The sequence below is a fragment of the Mytilus californianus genome, unplaced genomic scaffold (genome assembly GCF_021869535.1).
Source record: "Mytilus californianus isolate M0D057914Y unplaced genomic scaffold, xbMytCali1.0.p SCAF_7, whole genome shotgun sequence".
In the NCBI taxonomy this organism is placed as follows: Eukaryota; Metazoa; Mollusca; class Bivalvia; order Mytilida; family Mytilidae; genus Mytilus; species Mytilus californianus.
The window spans coordinates 54,586,172-54,603,583 of record NW_026262723.1 but is presented as its reverse complement, the minus strand read 5'-3'; the positions used below and the strand labels follow the sequence as shown (position 1 = coordinate 54,603,583).

General features: G+C 32.1%; 1 protein-coding gene across 2 annotated transcripts; it reads left to right on the top strand.

Annotated features, from left to right (window-relative positions):
• Nucleotides 1-2,727: 2,727 nt before the first annotated feature.
• Nucleotides 2,728-16,309, top strand: LOC127707510 (cocaine esterase-like). 2 transcript variants are annotated; one of them, XM_052212089.1, is made up of 3 exons: nt 2,728-2,859; nt 8,085-9,643; nt 14,566-16,309. In XM_052212089.1, exons 2-3 carry the CDS (start codon nt 8,088-8,090, stop codon nt 14,747-14,749), a joined length of 1,740 nt encoding a protein of 579 aa, XP_052068049.1. In that variant the 5' UTR covers nt 2,728-2,859; nt 8,085-8,087; the 3' UTR covers nt 14,750-16,309. The 2 variants fall into 2 exon arrangements, with proteins under 2 accessions (XP_052068049.1, XP_052068048.1); XM_052212088.1 differs by lacking the exon at nt 2,728-2,859 and adding an exon at nt 5,255-5,354.
• The last annotated feature ends 1,103 nt before the right edge of the window (nt 16,310-17,412 follow it).

Below are 17,412 nucleotides of genomic sequence, written 5' to 3'. Positions count from 1 at the left end.
AACAAGCTTTTTAAAAGACTGTTATTAATTGATAGTAAAATGGAATTAAAAAGACAGAAAAAAATAAGGGTCCGTGTGCTTGTTTTCAAGATATATGCCATTAGAAATCTGGCGGGAAATGATTCTCTCTAGATTTTTCATACTTTTAACATTGGCACCTTTTCATTTCAATAGCTATGAAAAAATAACAAAGATTTTATAAGATTTTCAAATATGGGTTTTTAAACTATATGTTATAAAATTATGAAAAGAAAAGTAGGGGTTAGCAGGCAAAAATTTTTAATGACATTAAATGGATAAAACCAGAGGTTTCCAAATATCTGACAAACATTCAAAAACAAGAGGAGCGAACATCATTAATGCTAATTACAATACACTTAGCTACATCATGGTGGGAAGTTTTCATTGGCGAAGAAAGTCGGAATACCCGAAGAGAACCGCCGACCAATATCTAGAAAATCCTCTCACATTACAGTCTATGCAACAGTTTTTATTTTTTTATTTTTTTTTTTTTGTCTTTATCAGGGAATTCATGTTCACTAAAGAATCATAAATAAATTTAAGCAAGCCAACCTTTGATTTGACGGGATTGTACATACATGTAGTAAATGTCATGTTTGCTTTTTTCAACACACGTGTTCAAAAAATGTGCTGATATATATAAAGTATTTGATACATAAACATAATAATAGCTTCGATTATTCACATTTAGCATCGCTTCAAATTATATTCTCTTTGTTCTCCCGTTATAAAAGCTACTATTTAAAGCCTTTAAAATATCATCCGACATTGTAATTCCTATCTTAAGACAGAAAATTGTAAGATTTGTGTAATTATAAAGATGTCTATTTTGATACGATATTTGGTATTTATTGGAGTGGGGACATGTAGTTTGGGGTAATTTTAGAGCTTTGAGCACGAGTTCCAAGAAAATCCATGTACCTATTCTTTAATTTTCTTCTGCAAGTAGTAGAACTTACGATGCACTATGTAGGACACCAAAATTCAAGTAATGATAAAGCCGTATTTTCCTCACAGGTCAGCCGAACATTGAAGGATTTTGAAAATGACCCATTTGCGAAATTTAAAATGCATCTTTGCTTTATCAGATAAATATGTCAAAAAACTTTATTCAATATTTATGATAAACTAAAAAAAAAATCACTTCACGCTTCACTGGAATTCCTTATGGAAGGGATAAAGAGAATTCCTGGTCTGATATGCATAGTTAAGATATCCAATCGTATTACTAATTTATCGTAGGACATGTAGAAAAACCTGTCCGTTCGGAACAAATCTTAAGTTAAGTAGTTTTATGCATATCAGGACTATTAGCTTTAATGTCCTTGTCATAAATAACACAGTGTTTGAAAATAAGAGCTACGTGCAAAAGACCTAAAAAGAATCAGAAAACTAGGAGGATACAGGCATAGAAATAATTATCAGTGTTTCGGTTGTTTTCGATTAAGTATTCTCAGTGCAATATCCCGCTAAAAAAACTTCATGTATTAACATACAGTTTATATTACACATGTAGCTGAGTGTGAATTACATAACCTGATTTACATTTTACCTTGAAGAGGCATACTCTAAAATGTGTGTAAAAAAATGTTTTTGTTAACGGTTAGGGGATCTATCTGCCTGTAATAATCTGAATTTCAAATACTACCAAGTTTTGATTTTTGTTTATATATTATAACATCTAAAGCCACCATCTATTAGCCACGAGGAGGACTATATAATAATCCTCTATGAGTATTAGTGTTGCAAAGTGTTTAAATATTCATATTTGTGTTTATTTGCTTCAGTGTCCTTTAAACACCTGCCCTTTGTGACTCATGCATATGGACAACAATACTATTTGTTCATATGCATCAGCCACGAGAAAGGACTTACTGACTCATAAAAGCTATTTTTGTAATGGGTATGATGCTGCTTAATTCTGGTGCATGGTCAATAAACATTAAAGATTATGGTTTATATGGCTATATATATTATTAACTCAATTTATATTTCATGTTTGAGTTGTTTTTCTTGTGTATTGTCTATATTGCAATTGTTTAATATAAAAAAAAAAAAACAATACTGTACTGAATATGCCCATAATGGGTCCTCTATTGGAAATAACATTTATCTTATCTTATCTACTAATTCTGAAAGTTTATACAGAGTTTTAATATTAATCAGGTTTCATGATAGTAAAATACTTAAATAAAAAATTATCTTCAAAAATAAAATGACCAAGAAATGATGTTAAGGATGTTCGCTACTCTGTTTCAAATTAGCTTTTTAAAAAGACTGTTATAAATTGATAGTAATATATATTCATAAAGGTACTTAAAAAGCAGAAAAAATGAAGGATCGATTAAGACAATACAAGACATCAAATGCTTGACAAATTCTGCAGCTTTTATAGCCTAAACAATGTTGTCACATCGAGGAATAATGTCTATATTAAGATGAATAATTCGATTGTTGTGACATTGTTTATAACAAAGTTTCCAGTGGAACTTCTGTTAGGCGGAACAACTTTACGTTGACAGGTGAAAATAAAATGAAATACAAACTGCGACTTTCATGCTCACCGAGTAGAAAGCAGTGTGTGATCGTATCCGTATAATGTTGAACTAATAATGTACACAGGCCGGTTCTAGCTGTGTGAACACTATATTGGAATGATTTCAAGAAAAAGATTTCCCTTGATTTAATCACTTAGTAGAGCAACACACGACGTTTTAATCCATTTCTATTATCACATCCGTATTTTATCAACGGCCAATGTAAATAAAGACGAGTTCAAATCCGAGGACGCTATATATATATTTATTCAGTCAGTCGGGTGATTATTCAGAAGGAAAGGTAAGGGTACATTTGTACAAATAGAAATTTTTGATAAGTTATCTGTACCAATCCAGTCAAAATGTTTGATGATTTGGTTCAGATAATCGCAATGGATCTGCAAAGATATTCAAAATATAAAAATCGGTCGGATTGAACTCCATATCTTTTGATTCGATTTTTTTGTAAGTCAACATTAGGTTAAATGATATACAGAACAAATCGATATTCTCGAATATGTAGCAATATTAACGTGCTGAAGTCACGTGATGGCATCAGATTTCAATGATTGAAATTCAATTATACGACGAAAATTATAGTTATAGTTGTAAAAGTTCGATTCCACTTTTAATTCGATTATTGAAAAAAAAAATAGCCATTATTTTTGCACTAAATTTCTTCACAAATCATGACAATATTTTTAGTTTACGCAAGCAACCCAGCGACACAAAACAACAAAGAGACATCTTGGATTGAATATATGGTCTTCAACAATAGACAGGACAGTTGTCCATAAAAAATATGAACCTGTGTAGTCCTGTATACAATTATTTCGATAGTGCTTGAAAGAGAATGATTTCTTCATCAGCAAATTTGATCTTGCTTTTGAGTTAAGACGATATTATTTATCGTTATCCTCTAATCGACCATTTTACTGTAGATCGAGGTACACATGGGGAATGATATCCGTATAGTATACAATATTACTATACGGTATAATACATATAATATATATCGTCTCCCGGTATCGTGTTGTCAGCCCCCAAGGATGACTGGGGAATATAATTATGGTTATTTAGGTCTTCTTCGTCCGGGAGTAAAACTCTTGTTTAAGTAAGCAATATCAATTTCTTTGACGATTTGACATGTTTAAAACTAAGCATTTGGTTAAATAATTAATATTATAAATGGTTTAAAACAGTATACTTACAATGTTGGAAGATTACAAATATTTGTCCTCGCTATATGAAGCAACGAGAAAGCCTGGACTGGTGTGTCTAGCTTTTCTCCGCGATATTAAAGCTCGTACAAAATAACAATATTGATATTTCCCGCTACTGTACATATAAGTATTATATTATACTGTTTCACTGTTTATTCAAAATACACTCAGACGCAGATTTCCTGCGTAACAGGAGCGACAAATACACATAAATTTACAAATAACATAGAAGCGAAATGAGTAGAATACATAAAATAAAACAATATAAATATTTTTTTTTTACAAAACTAAATGTATACTACATCTATTGACCAGATCGCAAAAAGTCCGTGCAATCTGTAAAGTTTAAATAACCACGTAATCACATGAACACAATAAAATGATAATGGATAGTAACAAAAAGTGTAACATATATAAATATTCATATGTGATGATTTACAGAGAAAGCAGTAGTTTTTCAACCTTTTGAATGAAAATAGAAAGGTTAGTTAATACATTTAAGTTGCAATATTTCAACATTCCATAAAGTTTGTTGATATTTGGGTTGATTCTGTAGTAATTAGGAATATATGCATTTCTTACTTCAATAACATCAGCATTGTCACTAAGCGCTATGTAATGATACTCATCTCCAAGACCAGTCTTACAAAGCTTACATTTTCTTTCAATTTCTGGAATTCTATTCCATCTCCCCGTTTCGATAGGAAATTTGATATTGCAAGTGCGAAGTTTTCAAATATAGAGTCTACTAAATTTTCTAAGTCTAATTAGATAGGGTTCCATACAGAAGTCAGTCTTAAATTTTGAATAGAACTTCCCCCTCGATGAGTTATCGATATCCGAAAACCATTTTTGTATGAACTGATCATGGAGTCTTTGTTTAACGTTAATTTTTAAAAAATTCAAATTAACGTTTCCTTGTACATTATATACATTTGTAATATCGATTTTCAAATTTTAATGATTTTTGGAAACTGTAGACTTTTATTGTTTAAATACTTTGTTCTTTTTGTTGCATTTACTCCGTTGATCGATGTTCGGATGGTGATGTTTTTTTTTTTACTGTTATACGTGTAATTTGATTTTTATTGACACATTTTGATTTTGTTAAAGACCTCCTGGGGGAGGGGCTAGCTTTTTCATTGACTTGTCCCAAGATATCCTTTTACTCACACAAAGAGGTCAACATGTGGCCCAAGTATTCAGTGATGACCAAACTCCAAACTTCTGTTAGGCGGAACAACTTTACGTTGACAGGTGAAAATAAAATGAAATACAAACTGCGACTTTCATGCTCACCGAGTAGAAAGCAGTGTGTGATCGTATCCGTATAATGTTGAACTAATGATGTACACAGGCCGGTTCTAGCTGTGTGAACACTATATTGGAATGATTTCAAGAAAAAGATTTCCCTTGATTTAATCACTTAGTAGAGCAACACACGACGTTTTAATCCATTTCTATTATCACATCCGTATTTTATCAACGGCCAATGTAAATAAAGACGAGTTCAAATCCGAGGACGCTATATATATATTTATTCAGTCAGTCGGGTGATTATTCAGAAGGAAAGGTAAGGGTACATTTGTACAAATAGAAATTTTTGATAAGTTATCTGTACCAATCCAGTCAAAATGTTTGATGATTTGGTTCAGATAATCGCAATGGATCTGCAAAGATATTCAAAATATAAAAATCGGTCGGATTGAACTCCATATCTTTTGATTCGATTTTTTTGTAAGTCAACATTAGGTTAAATGATATACAGAACAAATCGATATTCTCGAATATGTAGCAATATTAACGTGCTGAAGTCACGTGATGGCATCAGATTTCAATGATTGAAATTCAATTATACGACGAAAATTATAGTTATAATTGTAAAAGTTCGATTCCACTTTTAATTCGATTATTGAAAAAAAAAATAGCCATTATTTTTGCACTAAATTTCTTCACAAATCATGACAATATTTTTAGTTTACGCAAGCAACCCAGCGACACAAAACAACAAAGAGACATCTTGGATTGAATATATGGTCTTCAACAATAGACAGGACAGTTGTCCATAAAAAATATGAACCTGTGTAGTCCTGTATACAATTATTTCGATAGTGCTTGAAAGAGAATGATTTCTTCATCAGCAAATTTGATCTTGCTTTTGAGTTAAGACGATATTATTTATCGTTATCCTCCAATCGACCATTTTACTGTAGATCGAGGTACACATGGGGAATGATATCCGTATAGTATACAATATTACTATACGGTATAATACATATAATATATATCGTCTCCCGGTATCGTGTTGTCAGCCCCCCAAGGATGACTGGGGAATATAATTATGGTTATTTAGGTCTTCTTCGTCCGGGAGTAAAACTCTTGTTTAAGTAAGCAATATCAATTTCTTTGACGATTTGACATGTTTAAAACTAAGCATTTGGTTAAATAATTAATATTATAAATGGTTTAAAACAGTATACTTACAATGTTGGAAGATTACAAATATTTGTCCTCGCTATATGAAGCAACGAGAAAGCCTGGACTGGTGTGTCTAGCTTTTCTCCGCGATATTAAAGCTCGTACAAAATAACAATATTGATATTTCCCGCTACTGTACATGTAAGTATTATATTATACTGTTTCACTGTTTATTCAAAATACACTCAGACGCAGATTTCCTGCGTAACAGGAGCGACAAATACACATAAATTTACAAATAACATAGAAGCGAAATGAGTAGAATACATAAAATAAAACAATATAAATATTTTTTTTTTACAAAACTAAATGTATACTACATCTATTGACCAGATCGCAAAAAGTCCGTGCAATCTGTAAAGTTTAAATAACCACGTGATCACATGAACACAATAAAATGATAATGGATAGTAACAAAAAGTGTAACATATATAAATATTCATATGTGATGATTTACAGAGAAAGCAGTAGTTTTTCAACCTTTTGAATGAAAATAGAAAGGTTAGTTAATACATTTAAGTTGCAATATTTCAACATTCCATAAAGTTTGTTGATATTTGGGTTGATTCTGTAGTAATTAGGAATATATGCATTTCTTACTTCAATAACATCAGCATTGTCACAAAGCGCTATGTAATGATACTCATCTCCAAGACCAGTCTTACAAAGCTTACATTTTCTTTCAATTTCTGGATTTCTATTCCATCTCCCCGTTTCGATAGGAAATTTGATATTGCAAGTGCGAAGTTTTCAAATATAGAGTCTACTAAATTTTCTAAGTCTAATTAGATAGGGTTCCATACAGAAGTCAGTCTTAAATTTTGAATAGAACTTCCCCCTCGATGAGTTATCGATATCCGAAAACCATTTTTGTATGAACTGATCATGGAGTCTTTGTTTAACGTTAATTTTTAAAAAATTCAAATTAACGTTTCCTTGTACATTATATACATTTGTAATATCGATTTTCAAATTTTAATGATTTTTGGAAACTGTAGACTTTTATTGTTTAAATACTTTGTTCTTTTTGTTGCATTTACTCCGTTGATCGATGTTCGGATGGTGATGGTTTTTTTTTTTACTGTTATACGTGTAATTTGATTTTTATTGACACATTTTGATTTTGTTAAAGACCTCCTGGGGGAGGGGCTAGCTTTTCATTGACTTGTCCCAAGATATCCTTTTACTCACACAAAGAGGTCAACATGTGGCCCAAGTATTCAGTGATGACCAAACTCCAAAAACCAAAGTATGATAACTGACTTGTATTACCAAAACGAATATAAATATATTATATGGCTTAAATAATGATGTTGTATGTTAGTTTTGGGCGTTCGTGCGTTGTATAACGAAAATTAAACGTCTGTATGTATGTGTTTCTCATGAATGCAGTCAGTCAAGTCATCAGATTGAATAAACATTTTTTTTAGTATCATGCTGTATGCCTTGTGCAATTTGCTGTTTTTGACTTACGGAAAGCTTAACACAACGTTAACAGTATTGGTGTGCAAACTGAGTAATACAAATGTACATGTGATCAAGTTTTAACGAATCACAAATTCTTAAAAATATTCGATTGATAATATAAACTATTATTTATTACATTTTGTGTTTTTTAATGACTTTGATTTCGAATTGAGATACAGTGTACATTAATTTTGACAATTTTAGTTTTCATTTGAAAAGCCAACGTCTTTAAACAAATACGATGTCCCACTATTTAAATCATGAAGTTCAGAAATTTAATAGAGTGTTTCGATCCAATTGGTGTAAAAATAAAGAATATGAAAATTGTAAGATAGTTTAATACTCAAAATAATTTCAGGTTATGAGAAAGTGCCAAAAGAACAAAATGAATGCTTTTATATTTGCTGTTTTAATGACACTGGTGTGTGTGAATTTTGCAACTGGTGATCTTACAGTCGTCAACTCTGTATCCGGTCCGATTAAAGGACTAAAGACACAAAATAAACAAACAGGAAAGGACGTATATGAATTTCGTGGAATTCCGTTTGGAAAACCCCCCATAGGTCCATTGAGATTCAAAAAACCAGAACCGGCCGATAAATGGACGGATACATTAGATGCAACAGAATTTGGAGCTGCATGTCCACAGTCCACCCCAGATATGATGTTAGATTTTAAGCCGCCAAAAATGTCCGAGGACTGTTTATTCTTAAACGTATATGTCCCAACCCATGTTGACAAAAACAGAATATTGCCAGTTATGGTGTGGATATATGGTGGTGGGTTAGTTGTGGGCTTTTCCAACCAGTATGATGGAGGATGGATTGCCACGCAAGGAGATGTGATAGTAGTGACTATAAATTATAGATTGGATATATTTGGTTTCTTTAAAGTTAACCACCCATCTTCCAAGGGAAACTATGGTCTATGGGACCAAAAGCTTGCACTGCAATGGGTACACGACAACATTGCATCATTTGGAGGGGATCCGGAGTCTGTTACAATATTTGGAGAATCAGCAGGGGGTTGGAGTGTATCTTTTCAATCACTGATACCGCAGAATAAAGGGCTTTTCCAGAGAGCAATATCACAAAGTGGTGTAGTCAATGACTTAACTATGTTAACTAAGAAGCAAATAAATGAAAGGACCATTGATCTTGCAAAGAAAACCTCCTGTCCGATCAACGACATGTATAAATTTACGGACTGCCTTCGTGACAAAGACGTAAGTGAGCTTTTGAAGGCCACCGATATGTTTAGTTTTATGCCCGAGGACAGAATGGAAGTTTTTCAACCGCAATATCTTCCAGTTGTAGACGGTGAATTATTTCAGGATCACCCCCTGCGAAGTTTAAAGGATAAAAAGTCGGATGTTGCCCAATTTTTCGGGTCTTTGGACTTTATCGCAGGTTTTACATCAAATGAAGGTCTTATGATTGGAATGGAAATACCTCCAAAAGTCCAAGAACACTTTGATTTCAATGCTACTGAAAGTATTCCACTGAGATTTATTTGTAAGGGAATGATTGATCCTTTTGTAGAAAAATTTTACAAGAACGATTCTGATGTAAAAGAAAAGCTGTGTAAATTTTACACAACAGAGAACTCTCCTGATGAACAGAGTATGAGAGCAAATGATTTTATGGCTGATTGCATGTTTGGACATACCGTCAAAAGAATGCTTAATTATCATGCATCTTTTGGAGGAAGGACATACCAGTATCTCTTTTCGAAAGAAAAACCCTTTATGGGCGATGCACCGAAGTGGGGTAAGGGATCTGGCCATGGAGAAGAACTACAGTTCATGTTTGATGCAGAAGTATTATTGCCGTCTTTTAATGTTAGTTTAGATACTCTAGAAGATCAACTTTTCGCTAATGCGCTAATTGGATATTGGACATCCTTCGCCAGAAAAGGGTAATATTGTTACGTCTTATATATATACGGTCTAAATAGGAAACACTGTTTCGTCTTCGTCGTTTTATAGCGTGTACGAAACACTAAATGAAAAAAAAACTATGATAGAAAGCAACGACGACCACTGAATTTTCTACATATATATTTTTATTAATATATTTATATTGCATGACTCCGGTCCTTTCCGACTAGAATTCAAATGACATTACATGTGACAGATTAAATAAATGAAAAATTCTTTAAATGTCCATGGTATATATATATATATATATAGATTTGACACAATTTCTACAAGGGTACATATAGATGACAAGCATAATCTAAAAGTCCTTAAACAGATTTATTTATGACTATTTATGATGTATAAGTTACACCTGTATTTAAAGGCCAGCGAATTGTAACAACTACAATAAATTCGCATTGTTCAGACTTTTTACTGAGTTCAGGGCATATTCAAGTTTAGACTATTTTTTTATATGAAAACAGAAGCAAATGAAAATTAAAAACCAATTGTTCAGAGAACAACTGAAGATCTTTCCATCCAAAACGATATCTTTTGATACGAAAATATTATAATCCAGTTTAAAATGTCATTTCCAGTGTCAAATGATAGCTCATTGTATGCTGATTAAAAAAATATGTGGTTTCTTTACACTTTTGTTTGAAATAAGGAATATAATTTGTTTCTTCCGGTCTGAAAAAATGTCACTTCCGATATTATTTGATAGTTTACTTGACACTGATTCCAAAAATATATGGTTCTAAATACTTTTACAATAAATAAGTACAAAAAATAGCTACTTCCGGTTTATGAAAGGTCATTTCATATAGTTTGGAACCTAATGCAAAAAGTCTCATGGCTCTATCATGTATGAATATGAAGTTAAAGCAAAGGTCAAAATCTAGAACGTCAAATTCAACTTTGACCTTGACCTTAATTTCAAGGTTATAAACCAAGGACCTCAAATCAAAAGACCCTTGGTCTTTATTATATTTGGTTAATGAGTTATATAACCATACATGTAATTTTGAATATAAAAAGGAAGAAAACTCCCATTGAAAGTCAACATGCTCTTGCAACCAAAATTTACGTGTTACGACATGTCGCAACTAACAATTTAGTAAAAATAATTTGTCGATATCTTATACAGTTTTTGAAAAGAAGTGAAAATCAGCCAGATTCAAAATTTAGAACATGACATTGAACTTTGACCTTGACCTTATTTTCTTTTTTTTGGTCCACAAATCAAAAGACCCTAGGTCTGTATCACTTATGGTTTATCAGTTACAAATGCATAAGGGGAGAGAACTCTCATATGGAATCTCTATACCGCTTCGATCAAAATTAATAAAAACATCCTGAAGATATAACGAGCAATTTGAAAAAAAAAAATTTGTCGGTTTCTACTACGGTTGCGAAATATTAGATATAACAAGAAAAACAGTGTTCTGGGAGATAACTCTTACATGGGAAAGTATTCGGTTAAGCGGTGTCAGTTTCAAAAGCTTATTAACTGTTCGATATCATTTACCAAATAACTAAGCGACATCTTGCGAAATAACCAAACAGCGAAGGAAAAATATTTAGGCGGAAGAAAAAAAAAAATAATAATCAGAACAAAAGCAATAGGTCTTTCCACGGAAAAGTGGAAAGACCTAATAAAACTTTATAATTTCGTGCTTTTGAAGTGCTTTTTAGCTAGCCAAGCTTTCTTATCACTTGGCGGCCGTCGTCCGTCAACGTCCGTTAACTATTACAAAAATCTTCTCAACCAAACTTGGCAACAATCATCATTGTGGTATCTAGTTTAAACCATTGTGGTGACGTCAGCCTATTCATTTACCGTGGATTCTTTTTCTAGAATCAACGCTTCCTAAATCTGCCGCTGAAATTGACTCACCAAATTATATTCAATTGTTTCCTTAGTGTGCCTAATTTCATTAAGTTTGAATAGGCTAATTTACTGATTTCTGTTCACTAATGGAATTAATTTAAAAACTTACATTTAATTTTTGTAATTTTTATATGCCTTCACTGGGAATCGAACCCTTCCTTGAAATCTGTTATGTGTGACTGACATCAACACACCGACGAAACCTATCGGCTACCAATGGGTTACACTATAGATGTTTATTATATATATTTAAAGAATATCTGATATACATCGGTTCATCGGACACACAGGGCTTGTACCTTTATATAGACACAATAGGCAGTCGTATAGTATGAGTTGGTAGCCGCGAGGTTAGCATGGTTAAAATCAATGAGTTAAAGATCGGGATTTGTCGGTTTAGGTTCGAATCCCTGTATTCTCTTTGTTGTACCAATTCTTAAGTTATCCTAGTTTTTTTTCTAATTTTGCAAGTTATAGTGGATATTTTTGTAATAATAGCGAGTTTTACTGGGTTTTTTTTATTATTATTGGCTATTTCACATGTTTGAAACAAAAATGATTACATTCTATTTGTCAAATTTTGTTTTATAAATATAGTATGATTTCATTTGTTTTACTACATAATTTTACAAAGGTTTGTTCGCAAATTCCTATGCGAGAAAATCGTGATGTGCCTAGAGTGCTAGAAAAATTTCGATAACATACTTATTATATATACTTTATATATACTTTTTGGTCGGGTTGTTGTCTCTTTGGCACGTTCCCCATTTCTATTTTCAATTTTATTAGAAATAATTTCGAATATGTCTTATTTTGTATAAACAGATAATATTCATATGCCTGGTAATATGAAATTCTTTAAAGGTAGAAGTGTTATATTTGTATTTTGTTAACCAATTAATTGTGATCTGAGATTTATCAATGCATCGTTGGACACGATAACATGGTTATTTAAACTCACTTACAATACCTTCTAATTAAGAAAAGGCTTAAATTTTGAAAAGAAATTAACACAATAGTTTAAGTTATAGATACAATGGATAAGCGTAGATTCATGAAAAACAAACCATTCGCCCTCCGGGCTCATGGTTTCTTTTTCAAGAATCCACACTTATCCATTGTATCTATATAACTTAACAAATGTGTACGATGACCCAGCCCCCGGTCAACATGTCTGACATGGCTAAAATAGACCATAGCGGTAAAATGCAATGTTTGGCTATTATCTTGAAAGCCGTTAATGATAGAAAAAATCTGACAGGGGATAAAATTTTCAAAATTATGAGATCTACCTTATGTCTTCTGAAGTAAAAACTACCATAAATATCATAAAGACCACCATAACCTTGGACAAAATGCCGCCATTTAAAATGATGTACACAGGAAAATGAAAATAATTTTGTTGTAAGGTATACAGTAATGGAATACAGAAATTTGTTTTACAAAATAAATAATGTTGTGTGTTCATAGTACGAGAACAGAAGTAAAAATTTATAGTCATACCAAACACTTATCAAAGCTGGCATATATTAATAATAGAGAGACGAGATATAACACTAAAGAAGTAAACATTAAATAACAAAAAAAAGCATTACAAATTGTATCAACAGGTCAAAGTAACACGAAAGTACGATTTGAGAGAACTCGCAGTTACTGTTAGCTAGTTAAAAGCCAAAAAACAATTTTAATAAAAAATCATGCATCAGAGACATAAATCAAATAAAACACATCAAAGGGATTTAGTATTTTAACGTCATGGACAGTCGAAGAAGACATGACTTGTGCAATGCCAAAAATAAAAGGCAGTAGGATAGTTAGGAGTTAACCTTTTAATAAATAAGTATAATGTAATACATAGATAGAGTAATCTCTATATAGAAAATGAACGTGGATGTGAAATACCGTTTTTAATAAGTTTTTTAAAGTTTTAAATAAGGTTTATGTCGGGCAGGGTTCATACTATAAGCAATAGGTCAACTATGTTTGGGTTATTGAATGATTGTAAAGTGTACATGTATTTCTCGTTTGGTTTTTCTGACCTTGACCTCATTTTCTTGGATCATGTTAAGTTTATGTGTTACTTGTAGTAAAGCTTTATATTTAGGACTATCAACATAAAATCAATGGTTAGTATAAGTAAAGAAGGCGAGACATTTCAGCGTGTGCACTCTTGTTGTGTATTGGTCTGTTTTTCTTAAACTATAAGCAATAGGTCAACTATGCTTGGTGCATGGAATGATTGTAAAATGTACATGTCTCTCTGGTAGGGTTTATCTGACCTTGACCTCATATTCATGATTCATAGGTCAATATAACGTTTTCATGGTTTGGTCTGTTTCTTGTATACTATAAGCAAACGGTCTACTATAATCAATGTATGGAATGATTGTAAGGTGTACATGTATTTCTGGCTTGATTTATCTAACCTTGACCTCATTATGTTGGATCATGATAATTTAATGTGATACTTGTAGTAAAACGTTATATTTAGGGCTATCAACATAAAATCAATGGAAGTAAAGTAGGCGAGACATGCATTTCAGCGTGTGCACTCTTGCTCGCCTATTAGATAAAACATTATGTATAAAATAGGAATATGATCAGCATGATAAGATCTTCTAATACGTCAACTCAGCTAAAATTGTCAGTTAACTCTTAAAACTGTTATTCCCCTTTGATCAAGATTTTTACCAAAAAGTGGCAATTGTTGAAGATACAGGTGAGCGACACAGGCTCTTTAGAGACTCTAGTTTGGATTTACAATTACCAAGAACGCGCAAAACTTATCATTTGAAAGTCAAGGATGTAACAGTACGTAGAAACGCAAAAACAAACAAACAAGCATTTCATTGGCCAAATTGAATTATAATGATCGTCAATTAGTACATTTAATCATCATGCCATATACTATAACTTGAGAACGATTTGCTTTCTATTTGTTTTACCACATAGCTACAATGTTATGCCTGTGTAATCGCTGTGAACGCTGAATGTATTATTTTCTTATCTGTGAATTATTTCCTTTAGAGAACCGGAAGGAGCAGTTGTATGGAAACCATTTGACACAACGTCGAAGTATTATTTGGACCTGGATACGGTCACAACACTGAAGAGTGATTTAAAACCGGAAGTGATGAATTTTTGGTTGAAAGACATGCCACCAATAGAACTAGATCCAGTTGATGATATGAATGTACACGACGAATTATGATCTATTTCCTGTTTTCTTCTTCTTCTTTTTTTATATCTATGTAACACTTACGTGCATGAATTTCTGTGTCGTTTGGTCTCTCGTTGAGAGTTGTCTCATTGGCAATCATACCACATAGTCTTATTTTTATATGAATGTTTTTTTAATTTAAAAAGTACAAAAACAAAATCTTAATGACAAATGCTTCATCTCGCTCAAACTTCTTGAGAAAAAAGGAAGAATGTTTCGTGATAATGGATTGGTGTTTGACGTCTAGTAGCAAATATTGCATGCATATATCGAGACTCAAGAACGGTAAGAGGATGGTGGACAGATTGACATATTTTTTATAAAGTAGAGATGACAAATTTCTGAATGTGTGAAAAGAAATAAAGAAGTAAAAAAAAAATATTACTGGAAAGGCTAGTCAACAATCAAAAACGGATCTTTCTTTATTTTTCTTGTAAATATTTTTGTATTGATATTCACATAAGTGTGAGAATATTTGTTTTCCTTTAGTCGGGCAATATTAAATGTACAGTTACTTAACTGGTAGTTATATAAACGAGCCTGCATAATTTTGTAAGTTTCGAAAGGAACATATTGAAGGTTTTGTTAGTATTTTAGATTAAAATTATCCCAGTTGTTGATTAAACTTAAAACGTTTGTACATACACTTGCAAAACAACCAAATCAAATATCAACAAAAATAGAATGTTCCTCAATCCAGAAAAAAAGAGTACCCACGAAAATAAACGAATAGACGAAACTGTCCTCATTATTGTCTAGACTAGATCTGATTCAATAGTTTTTTAAACTGCCATGACTCCCATGAGTAACTAAATGTGTGTCAAATGTGGAGCAGAAAATGCAGACATTCAAAGGGCATCAAAGGTTTGTTAGTTTTTTGTTTGTTTGTTTGTTTGTTTTTTCTTTTTCTTTGTTAGAGAGAGGTGTCATGTTGTTACGTCTTATGTTATCTGTGTTATGTGTTTATAAATATAATCTTTTGTCCCATTGAATTAATGTAACCATTCATTTGTCTTGTCTATTTCTTTTGACATAGAGTTCATAAATGACGCCTTATTATGGTATTTTTTACTTTGTTCGCCATTTCGAAAGAAACAATGAGCGGCTCGATTCCTCACAATCTTGATTTGTTTTTTTTTCACGAAAACTAGTAATTACGATGCGGAATTTTCAAAATTTGAACTAGTTACCCGTCTTTTTTTTTTATCATTTTGGTCATTTATTTAGATATTCATGGATACTTGAATTTTGATTTATGTTTACTCCACTTTTTAAAGTGATTTTATTCCTCGTCATTACATTAGAAACCTTTAAAGTAATCGGAACCTAAAAAGTTTACCCTGCCCCTTTCCTTCCCTTTATATATATCAGTTAATTTAAGTTGTTGTAGTGTTTGCATTTATTTAGTTTCTTGTGTGGCGAATATATAATTTGTAGCCCTCCGGCACATATAGTTTCCTTGCTTATAACTTTCTTTGTATTGGCATTTGTATTTGTTCTTTATATTTATGTAATGACATGTATATTAAATGTTTTATGTTTTCAGCCAAACACATTATTACATTCTTTTAATAAAGCCAAAAGTAATTGTATAGAATGGTATATATATATTTTTTTACTTCAGAGATTGATTCTTTTCTTCCTAAACAGTTTGGTTAATATTTGGTCGATCGTATCAGGAGTGTCAAAAACTTCAGAAATATGCGTTTTGTTTATTGTCAACTTTTACAATTTTTGATACCATTTTATTGGTTTAACCAGAAATAGTCTAAACAAGGATTTTTTATTTACATTTCTAGTTATTTGTAGAGGAGGAAACCCGTTTAACGAGATGATATTTTAAAATGTTTGGTCATATATATATATATATATATATAGAGTTCAATACTATCGCGATTGAGCTTCGGTTATCGAAAGATAAGCTTATTGAGAAAAAACAACGGCTCTTCGGTTATCGAAAGTTAAGCTTATTGAGAAAAAAAAACAACGGATCTTCGATTATTGAAAGATAAGCTTATTGAGAAAAAAACAACGGATCGTTGTTATTCTTGGTTGCAAAAAAAGTAAAGTTGCGTGAACTTCAGTTACTTATTGGACCATTGAACTTTGTTTGTCATATCTTCATGCCAGGCAGAGCTGTTTGTCGTCGGTTAATCGATGCAATTTGCAATGTGAAGCAAGCTTGGCATAAAATCCACATCTCAGCTGGATTGAAAGATGTTTTGCAAGTTTGGTCATAATTTTTAAATGAGTATAACGGGAAACATGATGCTAAATATAAAAAAGAAGATGTGGTATGATTGCCAATGAGACAACTCTCCACAAGAGACCAAATGACACAGAAATTAACAACTATAGGTCACCGTACGGCCTTCAACAATGAGCAAAGCCCATACCGCACAGTCAGCTATAAAAGGCCCCGAAATGACAATGTAAAACAATTCAAACCAGAAAACTAACGGCCTAATTTATGTACAAAAAATGATCGAAAAACAAATATGTAACACATAAACAAACGACAACCATTGAATTACAGGCTCCCTACTTGGGACAGGCACATACATACAGAATGTGGCGGGGTTAAACATGTTAGCGGGATCCCAACCCTCACCTTAACCTGGGACAGTGGCGTAACAGTACAACATAAGAACGAA

Coding starts and splice junctions, on each gene's coding strand:
- LOC127707510 (XM_052212089.1), top strand. CDS start 8,088: ATGAGAAAGTGCCAAAAGAACAAAATGAATGCTTTTATATTTGCTGTT. Junction 9,644..14,565: donor ACATCCTTCGCCAGAAAAGG/GTAATATTGTTA, acceptor TATTTCCTTTAG/AGAACCGGAAGGAGCAGTTG.